We start from the raw sequence: 18,398 nt of genomic DNA on the forward strand, positions 1-18,398 counted from the left end.
GTACACGCGGGCAGGCATGCAGATAAATGCAGGAATCCATGCAGGCACGCATGCAGGTACACACACAGGCATGCATGCAAGCATGCACATAAACACAGGTAAACACAGGTACACATGCAGGCATGTACACATGCAGACACGCAAGAAGATAAACGAAGGAAAACACACAGGTACACAGACAAGAATGTATGTACATATGAAGGCAGGCATAGGCATATACACATGCTGGTACACACGAACATACACACAGGCATGTATGAAGGTGTGCACACAGGCATGTACACAGGCACGTATGAAGGCGTACACACACAGGCGTGTACATAGGCATGTATGAAGGTGTGCACATAGGCACACGCAGATGGAGGGGAGGCTCGGCCTCTCCGCTCTCAGCATACTGCCCACCCAGGCTGGAGGGGGGGCCAGGGAGCACCATGACCCTCCCTCCCCGGGGCAGCCCCCATCCAGACCTGCTCAGGACCGGGGTTTGGGCGCCTGTCATGGGGGGGGGGGATGGACAGAGTGCCAGCCAGTCCCAGAGCCAGGAGGCGGTGGTGCGGTGGGGCAGTCTACAACCATCAGCCGGAGGCCTTCCAGCCCATCTCCTGGGAATCAGGCTCCAGTGGGCTCTGCTCCCCAACAGGGTTCGGGCAGCTGGAGCCCTGCCTGGTGTGCATCAGGGCTCCTACTGTGTCCCAGGGCTGAGCCCGGGAACCTCCGAGGGCCCCCAAATAGTGCACCAGGAGTTGGGGTTCGACCATGTCGCACAGAGCGCAGCTGGGCACCGGGCAGCCCGCACCCTCACGATGGCACTGAGTGGGCGGGGGGGGGCGCCCCAAGTTCTGGCTCTGCACGGGGCACGGGTCAGCAGCCTCCTTGCAGACCTGGGCCCGGGGCTGTGGGGGCAGCAGCGGGAACTATCCACAGCGGGTGTCCACACCTTCCAGACCAGAGGGGCCCCTGGCAGCATGGGGGCCACGGCCAGGACTTCCTCTGACACCTGGTTACAGGGCCGGAGCAGGGACATGGCGGGGAGGGTGTTTGCCTCCCACGTGATGACCGGGGTTCGATCTCCGGCATCCTAGAGGGTCCCCAGAGCACCACCAGGAGTGATCCCTGAGCACAGAGCCAGGAGTCAGTCCCGAACTCCGCTGGGTGCGGCCCCAAAAGGAAAAGAAAAAATGAAAGAAGAATCTCAGCTCCAGGGACATGGAGAAGAGGCTCCAGCGAGGAAAACAAGAGAAGTCCCGCGGCAGAGGAAGAGGAGAACGCTCCCATGCCCAGCCTGGGCGAGAAGGGGCCCTGGCTTCCTCTGGGACAAACGCTTCCTGTCACCTGTTACTCAGCTGGGCCTGGAGGCGGGGCTCAGGGCTGGCCTGGAGCTGGCTGCAGCCACCACGGGCTGGGGGTCCCGCACTCGTAAGCAGACCACCAGGAAAGGACTCAGGGCAAGAGGGGCGGGGAGGGGCACCCACATGCCTCCACGGGTCCTGCACTCGGCCGCACTCGGCTCTGCCCTGTCTGGCCGGCCATGAGGAGACGCGGGCGTGCGTCACGGTGACTCGGGAGGGAACCCCAGTCGGGGGTCTCAGCTGGTGGTCCTGAGTAACAGGGAGGCCTGGCCGCCATTGCCCAGGCTGGACACGAGACCCCCAGGGGTCCTGCAAGTCGGCACGCAGGGCGTCCTGGCACTGAGGCAGACCGAGGAGGAGGTGTCTGCAGGTCCCGGGCCCACCAGCTGAGACCCCTCCTGAGCCCCCAGCCTCCTGCCCCTTCTCCAGTGCTGGCCCTGGAAGCCGAGAACCACTGGCTGCGGGGCCCCGCCTCGTGTCTGGAACGCTCTGTAATGGCTCCGGGGTTCTGAGGCGTGTGGTGGGTCCAGCAGGAGGGAACCTGAGCTCCCCTAAAAATGCTCCAGGTGGGGCTGCTGGGATTTGGGGTGCAGAGGAGGCTGCCATCCCGGGACTGGGCCCTGGGGGTGCCCGCACCTCTCCACTGGGGCTCAGAGCAGCAGGGGCCCTCACTGCCCCCCCCAGCCTACCTGGGGCCTCTGGGGGTGCCGGGAGGACGAGGCCATGGAGGAGAAGCGGCGGCTCAGGCTGTCCCTGGTGATGAGGGTGCTCTGGAGGTGCTTGCAAAGCCACATGGCCTGGAGGGAACCGGGGACAGCCGTGATCCAGGGCTCCCCCAAGCACGCCCTCCTCACTGCCGGCGGGGTGGGGGGCGCGCCCTGGGGTGGGGCCCACACGGCCAAGGCCCTGGAAACACAGAAACTGACCCAGAACTCAAGACTAACACCCAGGAATGGCTGAGATTAGTACCAGGAATTTTGCTCCATGACTTGGAGGCCAGCCACACGTGCTAGGGGAAAAGGAAGCTCAGATAGAGAAGAGAGCACCAAATAAAGGGTGTTGTGAGGACCCTCCCAGGGTGGGAGAAGCATGCTAAAAGTAGTCTATAGACCAAACATGATTGCCACTCAAGGCCTCTCTTGCGAAACACAGTACCCAAAAGAAGAGAGAGAGAACAAGGGGGAATACCCTGCCACAGAGGCAGGATGGGACGGGAGGGATGGGGGGTGAGGGGGATGCTGGGACCCGTGGTGATGGATGACGGGCACTGGTGGAGGGGTGGGCACTTGATCATTGTATAACTGAAACCCAAGCACAAAATTTGTAAGCCTATAATTGTACCTCATGGTGTTTCACTAATAAAAAAAGAAAAAAATATATGTTAAACAAACAAACAAACAAAAACAGCAGGCATACGGGTCTGCTCTCAGCAGCGCCATCCCGGGCTCGTTTCTGGGGTGCAAAGGGCTGAGTGAGGCCTGAAGCAGCCCTGGGCTAGCACTGCCTGCAGGACAGTGGCCGCCACAGGCTCCACCCCCCCCCCACTAGAATCTGAACAGTCACCCCACTGTGTGCAGACAGGAGGCGTGGCCCGGCCACTGGCGGGAGCAAAGTGTGCAGGGCCAGGGGTCTGGGGGATGCAGCTCCAACCTCAAGCCCCAGGGGACCCCAGTTCACACTCTGCACTGAAGCAGCAGACTTGGGGGTCCCCACACAGCTGACAGAGTAGCGACAGCAAAGGCTCCCAGTCAGCACCGTGGGAGGGATGCAGGTGTCAGAGGCTGGACACTGGCTCCTGTGTCTTACTGGCCAATGCTACAGTGGCCAAAGCAGCTTCAAAGGAAATAAAACAGGGACTGGAGAGTGGTGGCAGGGAGGGGCCTGCTGTGTACACGGCCGTAGGATCCCCCAAGCCTGCCAGGGGAAGAAGGAAGGGAGGAAGGAAGGAGGGATGGAGGGAAGAAAGAAGGAAGGGAGAAAAGAAGGAAGGAAGGAGGGAGGGAGGAAGGGAGGAAGGAAGGAAGGAGGGAGGGAGGGAGGGAGAGAAGGAAGGAGGGAAGGAAAAAGGAAGGAGGGATGAAGGAAGGAGGGAGGGAGGGAGGGAGAGAAGGAAGGAGGGAAGGAGAAATGAAGGAAGGAAAACAGGAGGGAAGGAAGGAAGGGAGAAAGGAAGGAAGGAGGAAGGAAGGAAGGAAGGAAGGAGGAAAGGAGGAAGGAAGGAGGGAGGGAGAGAAGGAAGGAGGGAAGGAGAAATGAAGGAAGGAAAACAGGAGGGAAGGAAGGAAGGGAGAAAGGAAGGAAGGAAGGAAGGAAGGAAGGAAGGAAGGAAGGAGGAAAGGAGGAAGGAAGGAGGGAGGGTAGGAAGGAGGGAGGAAAGGAGGGAAGAAGGGAGGGAAGGAGGGAGGGAAGGAGGGAGGGAAGGAGGAGGGAGGGATTTCCTTCGCCTTCCTGCACCTTTCCCAATTGTCTGAAGTCAGTGACTGACTTTGGACAGTTCCCAGTTGTCTGAAGTGATGAGCCCCACTTCCTCCTCCTGGAAATGGGTCCCAATTCTGTCACTGGGGTGACTGGGGTGAGCAGAGAGAGTGAGGGGCAGGGGCGCAGAACCAAGCCAGGGGACCAACCCCAGGACTCGGGGACACGGGTGGGACTGTGTCCCGACCACAGACTGCCCCTCGGAACAGAATAAGGCAGGATGGGGGGGCGGGGAGTGCGCCTGTGGAGGTGATGAAGAATTACGGCATTACCATATATAATGTGGCACACTTACAATGGTTGTTTTCCCCGAGGCCGGTGGACCTAATATTACAATCTTCGGTACTGTGGAAGAAAAAGATGAGCCTGTCACCTTTCGCGGTGACAGAGCGACCCTCACGTCCCGGCACCCACTCCTATCGATTCCTGCTCGCCCCAGACTTCATTTTCTACCAGTGACGCGGCCGTTTGTAAAGGCCACGGAGACGCACTCCCCGGAAGGCGCCGGTGTTTAGAGTAAGTGATGGCCGAGACGGTTTATTCTTCTGTCTCTGCGGGGACACGCGCACGGCGACTTGTTTGCCGAAGTCATAAATACCAGAAACGATTGGGCTTCAAACGCCATAAAGCATTTTAAAGGGGCCTTTGTCTCTGGACGCTCTCAAAGAAAGCTGTATCTTATGTAAATCCACCCTCGAAGCTTTTGTTTTCCCTTCATATTTATGCTTTTTTATTTAGTAAATTGTATTCCCCATCACGTTACAGAGGGAAATCATGAGGAAAGTCTGGGCGCGTGGCCCAGATTTACAAACCCAGGCCAGAAAGGTCTCGGTGTTCACCTCGGGGGAATTCTCTGCAAATGGGGGACTCCGCCTTCAGCCTCGCTCCCCAGCCCGGGAACGTTCTCGGTTGCCGCTGCCCACTGACCCCAGCCCTTGCCAGGGACACAGAGCAAGGTCCAGGGAGCGGCCGCTGGCCCGGCAGTCGGGGACAGAGACACCCCCAGGCTGAGGTCCCTGAGTCAGGGCCCCGGCAGGAGCCCAGCCTGGACATCAGGGACGCCCCCCAGCCAGGCCCACCAAGGCTGGGCTCGCAGGATCCAGTGGGGGCTGTGGAAAAGAGGCGACTCTCCCCTTCACCCCCACGCACCGGGAGGCGCAGGAGTCTGGCCACCCCCAGGAACCTTGGACCCCACCTGCCCTGGCCTGGACCATGGCTGCCAAGGCCACCCCAAAGCTAGGCACCGTGGGGCGAGGCAGAGCGCACCCCAGATGCTGCTCCACAGACACACCTGCCCGAGAGCTGGACACCCAGGTGTGGGGGGGGGCGTGTCGGGGGGGCACAGCCCCCTGGGAGCAGGAGGCCAGGCCAGGCCGAGCGTGTGGGAACATGGCTGCAGTGGGATGCCGTGGGAGTCTGCGGGAGGGTCTGACACAGCTCACGCGCCCATACCTGCGTCACCCCCAGCTCGGCCTGGGAGCCTAAGGAGCACTCATCCAGGAGCACTCGGGGGCCGAGTCACAGTCCCGGGTTCGCAGGGTGCTGGGGGAATTCCCTGGGACTGGACATGAGGGGAGCAGCCAGTTCTGACGTCCACTCATGCCCCACACACGGATGGACGGACGGACGGACAGATGGACGGACAAATGGGCCGGTGCTCTCAGCCTCACCCTGACCCACGGGAGGAGCTGTCTGTGGTGCAGTCCTGAGGGCTGGGGGTCGAACAGCTTCTCTGCACCCAAAGGCGGGCGCAGTGGCTGGGGGCACAGGGAAGGGGCAGACCCCAACAGCGTGGCCCGTCAGTGCTCAATTCCTGCCAGGCGGGGCACGGGGGCTCCCACACGGTGCTCGCGGCTGCCCCCACTCCCCAGCGCCCTCCACCTCAGGGTGGACACAGGCCGCTGTGGTGTGGGGAGGCCAGAGGTCCGGCCTCACACGGGTGCGCCCACGGAGGCTGGGGAAGGGTTTCTGGCTGTGGCCGCTCCCAGGGGCACCAAGCGGGCTTCTCTCCTTGGGAGCCCACCCAGAGACCCACCCAGCCCGAGGAGGGGAGACCCCAGATGCAGCGGGAGGGATCCAGGTGCGCAGGGCAAACAGTGGGGCCCGAAGCTCACTCCACGGCGCACACAGAGGCGTGGGCCCTGGAACTGGGCGCAGGCACGGAGCACCCCAGGCAGCGAGGCCCTGGGGGCGGTGGCAGTGTGGAGGTGACACAGGACAGTGGGGGTGGAACACAGAACAGTCTGCTGGGGGTGAAACAAGTCATACAACCACATACGGTGTGTGGGAGTGGGTGTGTGTAACATAGGCTCCATGTGTGGTGTTGCGTGAAACTCAGACCCTGGAGAACTGACCCCTTCCTGGGTCTTGGGACCCACAGGCAGGGAGAGGCGGGGGGGGGGGCAGGGGCGCCCAGAGCTCACCGTCATCGTTGTCCAGCTCCAAGTGATGGATCATGAACTGAATGGGCTCTGAGGGCTGGTGGATCAGCAACTGCTCCAGCAAGGACTGCAGAGAGAGATGGGCCGGGTACCGGCTGCAGAGAGAGGGAGAGGGAGGGAGGGAGGGAGGGAGAGAGAAAGAGAGAGAGAGAGAGACAGACTGACAGACAGACAGACAGACAGAGACGGGAGACAGGCGGGGGTACCGGCTGCGGACTCCATGCCCAGGGCCCAGCACTCTCCTCTTCAGGACTGGGGGTACAGAGCCTCGGGCGGGACAGGGGCTTGGCTTGTCCGTAGCTGGCTTCTTCAGCAGAGGCGTGAGGGTGGGCCCCCTTGCTGCAGAGCAGGTGGGGCCATTCCCCGACTTTCTCCAGGCCTCCCAGACATGCTCCCCTGTGCTACCTGTGCTGTGCTCAGGCTCACCCAGCCCTGGCAGCCTGTTCGCTCGCACGGATCACTGTCCTGCACCTTGGGTCGCCACAGCAATGGGCCTCCCTGACAACACCCCCAACTGGCCGCTGGTCCAGGAGCCCCAGATGGAGGTGTCTGCTGGGGACAAGCACTCCACAGCAGTGTCCCCCTAGAGAGGCCGAGGAGCAGACAGGCCAGGGCACCTCAGGGTGTGCCGGACAAGAGCACCCGACTGCGAGAAGTCTCAGCTCAGCTTCCTGCCCTGGCCCCTGCCCTGGTCCCTGCTGCCCCACCTCTACACAGCTCCCGGTTCCAGGCAGCCACCTGGGGCTTAGTCACGTGACTATTTGGAGTCTTCGAAACAGTTGCCAGAAAGGCAGGAGTGCAGGGCAGGATGAGGTGGAGGAAGGACCGGCCCCTTTGGTTTTTGTTTTGGGCCACACCCGGATGAGCTCAGGGTTTACTCATGGATCACCCCTGGCGGGGCTCAGGGAACCCACGGGGTCCCGGGGATCATACCCAGGTGGGCTGCGGCATGAAAGGCCAGCTCCCCTGCATCACGCTGGCCCCGAGAGCCGATGTGAACATGGATGGGGACAGGGCAGGACGCTGCCACGGGTGGAAAGCAGAGGAGGGCTGCGCCTGCCACCCCAGGTTCTCCCGGGCGGGCGCAGGGCGCCCAGGGTGGCACCTAGCCCCTGCCCCGCTGCCCCCGCAACAGGAGACGTTTCCTTCCCTTGAGTCCTCGACCCTGGAACCGGCCAACCTCAGTGAGCACTTGGCAAAGGCCCCCGGGGCTGCAGGAGAAACGAGGCTTCTGGGCGGCCCTGTTGGCAGGGTTCGACCAGGAGACGGGGTGGGAAGAGCTCTGGAGACTGGGCACCTGCTTCCCGGAGAACCGCCTGGGACCCCCAGGAGGGTCAGGGGCAGCCCCCGGAGCTGGGGCCCGGGCCGACGGGGCGTCGCCCTGAGGAGCCGAGTGACAGCCGGGGGCCGGCAGAGCGGGACGCGGAGACCCCCTGGAACCGCCCCTGAACCGGGCATTCGCAGGGAGGGCGGCGGGAGCAGAGAGGGGGGACCCGCTTGGGCGCCCCCTGGCCGTCTCCTCGCTGCGGGGGTCCCGGCCCGCGGGGGCGCCAGGCGGGGCTCCGGCACCTGCATCATCTCGAAGACGTGGTTCTCCTCCCCGTACTGGGGCATGTCGGCGGAGAAGCGATGCGGGGACAGGCTCGCGTCCAGGGCCCCCGAAACCTTGAAGATCGAGCGGCCCGGCGGAACCTCCATCGCGCCGGCCCGCGCCGAGCTGTGTCGCCATGGAGACGCGTCCTACGTCATCAGAGCGCGCCGCCGCCGCCGCCGCCGCCGAGCCGGCCTGCAGCCCGCCGCGCCCATGCGCGCCCGGCCGCGGCCCCCCGGGACCAGAGGCGACCCCCGGAGGGGACCCGAGCGCCCGGCCCGGCAGCACCCGCAAGGCACGTCGGCCCCCGCGCCGGGGGAATCCCCGGCCTCGGTTTCCCCGTCTGGAAGATGCAGGCGCCGGGGTGGGCGCGGCCGGGAGGGTCCGGGCGGGTGGGCGGGCGGGCGACCCTCGAGCCGGCTCCAGCCCCCGCCGCCCGGGCGAGGCGCGGGTTGCCACGCGGCGTGTCGCGACGGCGTCGGCGCTAACAATCGCCGCCCCGCCCCCGGGCGCCAGACCCGACCCCGCCGGGCACCGAGGCCTCGGGCCGCCGCCGCCGCCTAGGACAGGCCAGGTCTCCGCGGGCCCGGGGCGGGCTCGGAGACGGGCGGGGGCCAGGGGGTCCGCCTCTGCCTCCTGCCCCTCGCGCGGGGAACGGGGGCTGAGGCTCGGGAGGGGCAGCGCGCGGCCGCCACGGCCCGTTCCCGGACCGCGCGGGCCCAGGAGAGGCGCCGCCTCCCGCCACCCGGGGGAGGGGCTGCAGGGGCGCGGGGCGGGGCGGGGCGGGCGGGCCGGCGGCGAGGCGTTCCCCCTTCTGGCTTCTCATCAGCTCTGGGTCTGGAGGCGTTTGGGATCCAAGGCTCTTCAAGAGTAAAGCAAATTGCCTCGTTTTACAGGTGGGTAAACTGAGGCCCAGGGAGGCCGGTTTTGGCCAGGGTCACTCGTTGAGTCAGAAAGGTGGAGCCCGGCCGGGCTCCCGGGCCCCGGGGAGAAGCAGCTCAGCCCCCTTCCCGGGACCACACGCCCAGGTGGGCTCGACAGACCTGCCCGCAGAGGCAGCTGGGAAAAGAGGGGCGCCCCACCCCACCCTCAAAGATCACAGCGGCCTGCGCTGTCGGCTGCCTGGGCATTTCCGAAGCGCTTGCCTCTCTCATTTATTTCCTGCTCTGGGCGCTTTTCTAACCATGATTTAAGCTTCTTTGGCAGCCTGGACGGTATAAGTCCGTGAAAGCCTCACCCTGTGGGTTGGTGGTGTGTAGGGGCGGACACTCCAGTGGCTGAGCCGCCTTTGCCCTTCCTCCCGCCTCACGGGCAAGTCCCTGCACCCCGGACCCTTTTCTTCCCGCGCAGTTGGCTGCAGAGTTCCCCCTCGGCACCATCACCCCGGGTAGCTCTTTGCAGCTCCTCTGCCTGGCAAGCTTGTCACAAGCTGTCGGAGCACGGTCTGGGTTGGTTTTGCTCTCGGGAACTCTCTGCCCAGGTGTGTACCGTGGGGAACCTGGCAGGAAGTCACACAGGGCTGCCCCCCTCCCCCGTGCCTGTCATCACTCTCACTGCTGGATATCAAGGCTGGTGGCAATAGGATCGTGACTGTGCTTGGCCCGTAGGACGGCCAGGCCGCTTTCCTGGTGCTGGTCCTCCACCCACCGCCCTTGTCAAGCCGGTTAGCTTGAGTCGGGCAAGGTTGCACCGCATCCTGGAAACTCGCTTCCTCCTCAGTTTGCTCATCTGTCACAGAACCTTCGGGACAGCCCTTCCCAAGGTGGTGGCGAAGACCCAAGAAAAGGAGGAGCGGGCTTTTTTATTTTTGGCTTTTTTGGAGGTGGTCACACCTGGTGATGCTTAGGGTTCCTCCTGGTTCTGCGCTCAGGAATCACTCCTGGCGTTGCTCAGGGGACCCTATGGAATGCCAGGGATCAAACCCCGGTTGGCCACGTGCAAGGCAAACGCCCTCCCCGCTGTGCTATGGCTCCGGCCCCCGAGGACGAGTGCTTTCCTGGTCCTGCTCTTCCTCTCCCCCACCCCGTGCCCTCAGCGAGGATTTCCCCCAGGTTCTTGGCCGGTGCCGGCCCCAGCGTGTGACGCACACCAGCCTGTGTGAACACGGCGTGTATGGGTGCAAGGGTGCTGCCGCAGCTTTCCCACCATGCAGGGTCCCTCGGCCCCATGCGCTCCTGCACCCTGCCCCCCGCAGCACCTCCACAGCCCCTCTGCCAGGGGTCCCGCCCCTGCTTTGGGGAGCACAGTGCCCACACAACACGACCCCCTCGCTCGCCTGTCCGGCTCCACCGCCCAGCAGGGAAGACTTGAACTGGAGACTCGTGACCCCAGAGCCTTGTGTTTTCCCGAAGGGGGGGACTCAAACTGCGCACACGCCACCCCCAAGTGCACGCTTTGGCCTTCCTTGTCCTCCGAGCACTGTGTAAGTGGGGAGTGAACCAGGCACAGCAGATCTCTGTGCTGGGCCAAGATGCAGCTCTTCCAGGGCCTACAGTGTGGTGTGCAGTGGGAGCCCTGGATGTGACTCCAGCACCACACGACCCCCCACCAGGCGTGACCCCCAAATCCAAGTAAGCACTGCAGCACTGTCCTCCCGTTGTTCATCGATTAGCTCTAGCGGGCCCAGTAACGTCTCCCTTGTGAGACTTGTTTCTGTGTTTGACATATTAAATATGTCATGGGGAGCTTGCCAGGCTTTGCCGTGTGGGTGAGATACTCTTGGTAGCTTGCTGGGCTCTCCAAGAGGGGCGGAGGAATCAAACCCTGGTCAGCCCGGTGAGCAGCGTGTAAGGCAAATGCCCTACCCGCCGTGCTATCACTCCAGCCAACTCTCGCATGACCACCCGCGCAGTAAAGCGAATGATTAGAGGTCTTGGGGCCGAAATGATCTCAACCTATTCACCCAAGTAAGAATAAAACTTACTGCAAAACCCCACTTAGGATATAAAACCGTAAGGCGGGGTCAGCACGGCTGCTGCTGCCTCCTCTGGCCCTTCCAGTATTTATTTACTGACCGGGGGCCACGCGTGGCAGTGCCCAGGGCTCACTCCGGCCCTGTGCTAAGGCCACCCGGGGGGCTCGGGGCAGTATCTGCCGTGTGCGAGGCAGGCGCTCCCCCCCGCCCCCCCCAGTCTGATCTCTGGCCCCTGGACTCCCGAGTTCTGACGTCGTGTTCTTTGGCGATGACGGGGGCGGGCTCCACATGCTGGGTGCTGCCATCAGCTGTGAGGCCCCGCGGGTGGGTCCCCCTTGTGCCCACCTTGGCTTGGGGGTGCTCACTCAGGCCTCGCAGGCACACCAGGGATGAAACTCCGGCCTGGCGCTGGCCGCCTACTCCCCTGGCCTCTGTGGTCGGTAGCAGTCGCTTTGGCTTTCCAAGGACAGGACGTTCAACACGAGTCCCGGGGCCTGGCCCTCACCCGGTCCTGGCAAGCCAAACGTGCGAAAGGGCACCCCCCACCGCTCCCGCTGACCGGCCACTGCCCTGCTGTTGGCCAGCACTGTCGCCATGGCTGCGGGTCCTGCCCGTGCATGCCAACACCACTGGGCGTGAGGCCCCAGGGCCAGGACCCGCCTGCCACCCCTGCTTCCGTCCCCGGGCCTTGGCCGGTGTTTGCGTCTCCCAACCCGGCGGTGGTTCCAGCCCTTCTCGGCCCAGAGGTACTGGCGACCCCCCCAGCCCCGCCGTGTCCTTCCCACCCTGCCTGGACCAACAGCCTAGCCTGGGACCCCCAGCACTGCTGGGCTCCCCGCAGTCCTGTAGGCCCCTGGACCTGGGGGGCCCTGCTCCTCCCAGTGGGACGAGGCACCGGCCTTGAATGACAGACCCACCATGGGGAGGAGGGAGAGGCTGGGGCGGGATGGTGGTGTGGACCCCTCTGCGCGAGGCCCAGACGCGCCCCCTTTCCCCAGGGGCACCCTCTCTCCCCGCGGCGGGCGTCCCCCTCTCTCCCCGTGGGCGCCCCCTCTTTCCCCCTCTCCTCCGCGGGCGCCCCTCACTCCCACGGGCGCTCCCCTCTCCCCCCCGCGGCCGCTCCCCTCTCCCCCGACGGGCCCCCTCTCTCCCCCTCTCCCCCCACCCCCGCAGGCGTCCCTCTCTCTCCCCCCCCCTTGGGCGCTCCCCTCTCCCGCGGGCTCCGTGCTCACGCACACTCCCCGCAGGTTCCAGTGCTCCCGCCAAGGATGAATGAGGTGAAGGAGACCCTGCGCACCGTGGAGCAGCGGTACCGGCTCTTCCAGCAGCAGCAGTTCACCTTCATCGCGGCCCTGGAGCACTGTCGCGACAACGCCCACGACAAGATCCGGCCCATCTCCACCATCGCGCAGGTGCGGCCCGCCAAGGGGGCCAAGGGGACGCAGGCCGCGAACTCCGCCCCGGCACCACAGCGCCTCCCGCACCCAGAGGGCCCCCGGCACCCCCAGGAGTGATCCCTGAGCGCAGAGCCAGGTGTGGGCCCCCAACTGAAAATAAACACCCACACCGCTGGCCAACCCCGGTGCCTTCTCAGCTTCGGCCAGGCTGAAGGCGGGCACGTGAGCACGCACACGCCACCGGAGCCCTCTCCCTGCTTGCACCACGAGGCGCCTGGCTGGGCCTTATCGAGGGGCACACCCAGTGGTGCGCGGGGTACTCCTGGCTCAGTGCTCAGTGCTGCTCTGAGTGCTGGGATTGAACCCAGCTCTGCCGGGCACTCTTGTTCAGGGGTGTTTAGCGGTGCCCTCTGTGGCCATGGGAGTGGGCCCCCGGCTGGAACTGCTCAGAAGTGCAGGCAGGAATCTGAGAGGAATCTGAGGGGCACCCAGCCTGGTGGCTCCCTGGGGGGGGAAATCTGGTTTTCTAACTTTGCAAACTTTCTGCCTTGCACTCGGCTGACCCATGTTCAATCCCGGGCATCCCATATGCCACCTATGCATTGCCAGGAGTAATTCCCGAGTGCAGAGCCAGGAGTAACCCCTGAGCACCACCCGGTGTGACTCCCCAAAAAAGTTTTTAATAAAAATAAATAATAAAATCTCTCCCTTCCCCCCCGTTTCTGGGCTCTACCCAGCACTGCTCAGAGATCTAGGCTGGCTCAGGGCACCATCGGGGTGCCAGGATCGAGTCCGGGGCAGCGGCTTGCAAGGCCAACGCCTTCCATGGTACCAGCTTCTGCCAGAAGCCTGAACTCTGAACCCCGTTCAGTGCCCCAAGCAACCCCCAGACTGTCACGGTGCCCGCTGCCGGACAGGACCCCACCAGGCAGACCCTCCTCCTGGGGCCGCCCACGGTCCCGGAGCCTCTGGAAGAAGTTCGGGACCAGCCCTCTTGCTTCTGGGGCTCCCACTCGAAGTCCCCAGGGCCAGTCACACGGCGGGTCAAGTCCTTGCCTTGCTCACGGTCGACCTGGGTTCAATCCCTGGCACCCAGGAGTTCCACCAGCGAGATTCCTGAATGCAGGGCCAGAAGTCAGCCCTGGGCACAGCCAGGCGTGCCCCAAACCAAAAACTAAACAGAAATGTGAGAAGTCCAGGCTGTCGGGGCTGGTGAGCGGGCCGGGCATGCACACATGCGCTTGTGGCTCACGGGCTGGCCCGCAGGTGCAGACCTACATGGAGCACCACTGCGGAAGCTCCACCTACCGCCGCATCCTCTGCATGTTCCTGGACATCTGCACAGAGCTGGCCAGACTCTGCCAGCACCTGGAGGGCCTGCACGCGGGCACGCCGGTCACCAGCAACATCCTGGACAAGTGCAAGACGCTCATCAGCCCGAGCCACGACCTGAGCAGCCTCCGAGCCAAGTGAGGCCTGGCCGGTGGCGAGGGGGACGCTCCAGGGAGGGGCTCAGGCCTCCTGGGGCGGGGGACGGCCCAGGCCACGGAGAGGGCATTGAGCCAGACCCCATCCCTGCAGCCCGTCCCCGGGGGTCCCCTCACCTGGCTCCCCATCAGCCCCAGAAGCCGCGGCTGGGGAGGGGACAGCCGGGCGCATCAGTGAACCTGTGGCCGGGGGCCCGCAGGTACCCTCACGACGTGGTGAACCACCTGAGCTGCAACGAGGCCAGGAACCACTACGGCGGCGTGGTGAGCCTCATCCCGCTGGTGCTGGACCTGATGAAGGAGTGGGTGGCGCACTCGGAGAAGCTGCCGCGCAAGGCCCTGACGCACGTGAGTGAGTCCCGGCTGTACCAGGAGGCCGGCTACCCGGGCCCGCCCGCCCGCCGCCAGCCCTGGGCCCGGCTCCCGTGCAGGCTGCGCATCCGAGAAAAGCTTAGGGGGAAGAAGCAGAGCATGCGGCCGCCCTGGAGACCGCCCGGCAGGGGCCTGTAGCCCCCTCTGGCCGGCCCCAGTCTGGGGAACGAGACAGGCCCCCACCTTCCAGGACGGCACCTTGGACGGCACCGCGAGCCCCCGGGCGCCCGGCTGACTGTTGCTTTTCCTTCGCAGGGGGCGCCTTAGCTTCTGTACCCTCTGGCTCCCGGGGGCGGCAGGCAAGAATAAAGTGTTCCACCCGCTCCGCCTGGCCTGCTTCCTGGGACTTGGCCCTTCAGGGACCGGCCTCTCCAGGCCCCGGGGAACCCAGACGAGGGACCCCTGCACCCGTGTCCACTTTCGATTCCGGCCAGGGCCCGCTGAGACGGGCACAGGAGCCGCAGTGGGGGTCGGTGCGCTCCAGGTCTGCCGAAGGCCGCGGCCCCTTTCCCGGCACAGCGTGGGGCCCGCAGGCGGCTCTGTGGCACACGACGGGGCGGAGGCCACCGCGAGCACCCGGCAGGAGGAAGCCGGTCAGGCCACACGGCGTGGTAGTGCAAAACGATAAATGTTTATTTGTTCACAGTTAAACACAAGCGACTGCCTTGACATTCGAGAATGTTCTGAGAAGGACGGCGCCCTCCCCCGTACCATGACTCCTGCCGTTTGTGTTCAAAGCCGGGCGGGAGCCGTCAGCCTCCGGGCGAGAGGACGTTCCAGAGGGAACCCGCGTCCCTCCCGAGACCCCTCTCCACGCTGGGCGGCCCGCCTGGTGCTGCATGATCGAGTGACGAGACTAGACGAGTCTCCGAGCGTGAGCCTCCGTGATGGCGGGACTCCAGGGACACCGCGCCCGGGGCCTCCTCTCCGGGTGCCCCCACCCTAGAGCAGAGTCCTCGGTGCCATCTGCTGGGGAGGGACGGGGCCCAGAAGCTGATGCAGACAGACCACAAGCGTCCCCGTGGACACCCCCGGCCTGCCCCCGCCGAGCACGTCCCTGGGGCAGCCGTCACGCCCTCATGCCCACTCGCCCTCACGCTGAGGTGCCCTCACTCGCTCTCTCAAGGCCCAGGGCTTCCCTGGGCTGGCAGCCTGCCCCTCAGCCCCGCCAGTGTCCCGTCCTCACCGACGAACAGCACCTGCTCTCAGCGCCCAGGGCCCCTCCCTGGAGTGTAACCGTCTCGGGGCACTGCCCCCGGGACGCAGCCACAGCCCAGTCACACCAGCCACGCCACCCTGTCCCGCCACGCCGCGAGCAGCTCACGGCAGAGATGAGTGCTCACTCTCCTGGGGAACAGATGGAGCAGCGGGCGCATCACCCCCCCCCCCAGGGAACCGTCTGCAGTCCCGACCCCACACCACCCGCCACCGCCTCCCTCCCCTTGAGAAGCCGGCCGGCCGCTGTCTCCTCCACCCCCACAGCGAGAATTTCCCAGGCGCCATGGCAGACCCGTGAGAAGCTTTTAAATACCCATGGGAGTTCTGCTGGTAGGACACGGTGCCAAGGCCAATTCGAAAGCCCTTCCTCGAGGGCCCCCGGAACAGACACTCGCCACCTTCCCACGGCTCCGGCGGCGGGTGGCAGCCTCCCTGTCCTGGGCCAACACAGCCATGCCAGCCTGAGGCAGCTCTCGGTGGACAGGTGCCCCTCCGAATGGCCCCAGCGGACCCCAAGCTGCACTTCACAGGAGGCACCACCCACAGCAGGGGCCCCAACCTCAAGCTTCCCTCCCTGGTCACCCCCACGTGCCCAACAGGCCCAGGCATCCCGACTCCAGCCACGCCATCACCTCCCAAACCAAAGCAACGGGTGCAGGCCTGGGAGTGCCCAGATGCAGCTCCTGGGGCCCACAGGGAACCATCACCGGCTAGCGCTGCTGACCGGGAGCCCTCCTGCCCGCGGCCCGGGGTCCAAGGTGTGTGTGTCCCTGCAGCCATGGAGGCCACGGGCTCATTCCTCTGTCCCGGGACGCACATCTCTGTGGTGTGGGGAGGGGACTTGGGGACTAGGGCTCGGCCATGACCTGTGACCTCTGTCCCCCCCGGGAATCTGTTGGTGCTTGACTGAGACTCGAGTCGGACCCGAGCAGATTGGCTTTCACGCTTTCCTTTGGACAACGCTGAACGAGCATGTGGCGGAAGCCCGCCCAGCACGTGGGCCCCTCGGGTGCCATGTTGCGTGCGGGCCAGAGCACTGCTTGCCACGTTCTACCCAGCGGCCTGAACCCGCGCACGCGCCTTCGTACCATCCATCTCCCCTCCTCGGGCCGACCCTTGGCCGCCAGACTCCCCGGAACATGGTGCCAAGAGCCAGCCCCGCCCGGCCCTCCCCGGCTGAGCACAGGGTCTGGCCGCCGCCCGCACCACCCCCCCGGCTCCTGGGCACGTGCGAGAAAGCAGAGGTAGTGGGGCGACGGGACACGGAGCTCCCGGACGCTTCGGGCGCCCCGAGCCGGCCCAGGCTTTCCCAGACACACAAGTTGTTCACACAGAACTTTGCAGGAGCTCATCGGAACCCAAGCAGGCCGCGAGGGCACACAGACCTGCAGCGGGGAGTTCACACGGAGTGGGAGGAGGCCACACTCCCCGCCCGCCCGCGCCTGCGGCTGGCTGGCAGGGCTTCAGGCGAGAGGCGCGTGCGGCTCCCAGATCCCGTCTGGCCTCGCACCAGGCAGTCCGGGGCCCAGGGAGAAAATAAAGCTACAGAGGAAGGCAAACCGGCCCAGACAGGCAGGGCCGGGGGCGCGGGCCCAGGGGAGGGGGCGGCGGGGAGGCGTTCCGGCCCCGGCCCCCGGCGCCCCGTGCCCGGCCAGCTGCCACTTCCCCTCCGTCTCCCTGGGGCTGGGCACACGCACACACCGCCCGCTCCGGCACCGACTGGGTCAGCGCTGACCGACCCCGTCCTTAACTGTGTTCGTGGTGAGTCTCGTTGTAGTCCATGATGCGGAGCTGTCCTACACTGTCCGCATTCGGGGGTGACGGGCGCGGGCTCTCTGGGTCCCCCCCAATGTCTCTGCCCAGGTCCAAGCCTGGGGCCTCCGAGGGGCCCACGCCGGCCACGCCGTCCTCGTCGCACTGGCTCTCGCTCTTGTTGCGGAACAGCTCCCGCGCCTTCATGCCCAGGAAGCTCCGGGAGCTGGGCAGCGAGCCTACAGCCGGCTCCCCCACGGCCGGCTCCCAGCGGCCGCCCAGCGGGGCCCTCAGCCCGGGGCCCTTCTCTGGGGTCGGGAGCTCACCGCCAGGCCGGGGGGGCCGGGGCTCCCCGTTGCGGTCAGACGCCTCCTCCCTGCGGCCCGCTGCGAGGCCCGAGCATCCGTCGCTGCCACAGTCAAGCCTGGAAGAGACCAGCGGGAGGGAGATGGGACAGGCGGGACGGCGGCTGGCACGACCACCATGCCCAGCCGCACCGCGCGGCCCTGCTGGGGACACTCGCACCTTTCCTCCGCCATCTCCGCCGCGTCCGCGGGGGCCTCACCGCGCTTCCTCAGGAGCCCGCCCTTCTCCAGCCGGCCGTACAGATCCAAGATCTCCAGCTCGAAGGCCTGCGTGATCCGCTTCTGAGCCACGTACCTGCCCTCCGAGGCCTGCAGCTGCTGCCTGGGGACATGGACACGGCGGGTGGAGGCAGCCCCGCCCCTGGCCCGGGTGGACGCAGAGCCCACGCCCAGCACACGCCTGGACCCAGCACGTGCCTCGACCAGCACACACCGTACCTAGCACACGCCCAGGCCCAGCACATGCCCATACCGAGCACACACCTGGACACAGCACACGCCCGTGCCCAGCACATGCCTGTACCTAGCACACGCCCCAGGCCCAGCGACGCTACCTGGCCTGGGCTTTGACGTCCTCCAAGTACTTCTTCTGCTCCATGAGCAGGTGGTCCTTCTTGGCCAGGTGGGCTTCCAGCTCCTGAACCCGCTTCTGGGAGGTGTCCAGACTCTGGCTCTGCTGCAGAAGGTGGCTCCGGTGCTTCTCCAGCTCCTTCCGGTAGGCGGCCTTCATCATCTCTACCTCCTGACAAGCAGGGCGAGCCCTGGGGTCACGAGCCCGCCCCCAAGGCCGCTGGGCACAGACAGGAAGGGGGTGGGTGGACCCAGGAGCCTGCCCTGAAGCGGAGCCCGCGGGGAGTATGCGTAACAGACGCGTAACAGACGGCCGACCCGGTCCCTCACGGCACGTGTATCACAGACCGCCACACGAAGCCACGATGGTGGGCAGGCCCTTGCCCGGCACAAGCCAGCCCAAGCTCAACCCCTAGCGCCACATACGGCCCTTATTGCCCAGGAGGGAGCCCAGACACTGAGGGGCA

General features: G+C 65.5%; 3 protein-coding genes across 4 annotated transcripts in view; 1 reads left to right on the forward strand and 2 right to left on the reverse strand.

Annotated features, from left to right (window-relative positions):
- Positions 1-7,963, reverse strand: part of LOC130040669 (adenylate kinase 8-like) — a 39,389-nt gene extending 31,426 nt beyond the window's left edge. The window contains exons 1-4 of the mRNA XM_056132667.1: positions 7,835-7,963; positions 6,248-6,332; positions 4,120-4,169; positions 2,039-2,146 (exon numbers count right to left, since the gene is read on the reverse strand). Coding sequence (XP_055988642.1) covers positions 2,039-2,146; positions 4,120-4,169; positions 6,248-6,332; positions 7,835-7,963 — 372 coding nt within the window. The remainder of the gene's footprint in view (positions 1-2,038; positions 2,147-4,119; positions 4,170-6,247; positions 6,333-7,834) is intronic.
- Positions 7,964-12,034: 4,071 nt separating this feature from the next.
- On the forward strand, positions 12,035-14,360 carry SPACA9 (sperm acrosome associated 9). Of its 2 annotated transcripts, XM_056133026.1 has the most exons (4): positions 12,035-12,182; positions 13,434-13,636; positions 13,855-14,002; positions 14,282-14,360. In XM_056133026.1, the coding sequence occupies exons 1-4, from the start codon at positions 12,039-12,041 to the stop codon at positions 14,291-14,293; spliced, it is 507 nt and encodes a 168-aa protein (XP_055989001.1). In that variant the 5' UTR covers positions 12,035-12,038; the 3' UTR covers positions 14,294-14,360. The 2 variants fall into 2 exon arrangements, with proteins under 2 accessions (XP_055989001.1, XP_055989000.1); XM_056133025.1 differs by lacking the exon at positions 14,282-14,360 and having other exon boundaries at positions 13,855-14,175.
- Positions 14,361-16,464: 2,104 nt separating this feature from the next.
- The window catches only part of TSC1 (TSC complex subunit 1), a 30,128-nt gene continuing 28,194 nt past the window's right edge, over positions 16,465-18,398 (reverse strand). Inside the window, exons 21-23 of the mRNA XM_056132852.1 lie at positions 17,916-18,103; positions 17,522-17,683; positions 16,465-17,420 (exon numbers count right to left, since the gene is read on the reverse strand). Of these exons, the coding sequence (XP_055988827.1) occupies positions 16,991-17,420; positions 17,522-17,683; positions 17,916-18,103 (780 nt within the window). The 3' untranslated portion in view covers positions 16,465-16,990. The remainder of the gene's footprint in view (positions 17,421-17,521; positions 17,684-17,915; positions 18,104-18,398) is intronic.

Source organism: Sorex fumeus, unplaced genomic scaffold, assembly GCF_029834395.1.
Source record: "Sorex fumeus unplaced genomic scaffold, SorFum_2.1 ptg000095l, whole genome shotgun sequence".
Taxonomy (NCBI): Eukaryota; Metazoa; Chordata; class Mammalia; order Eulipotyphla; family Soricidae; genus Sorex; species Sorex fumeus.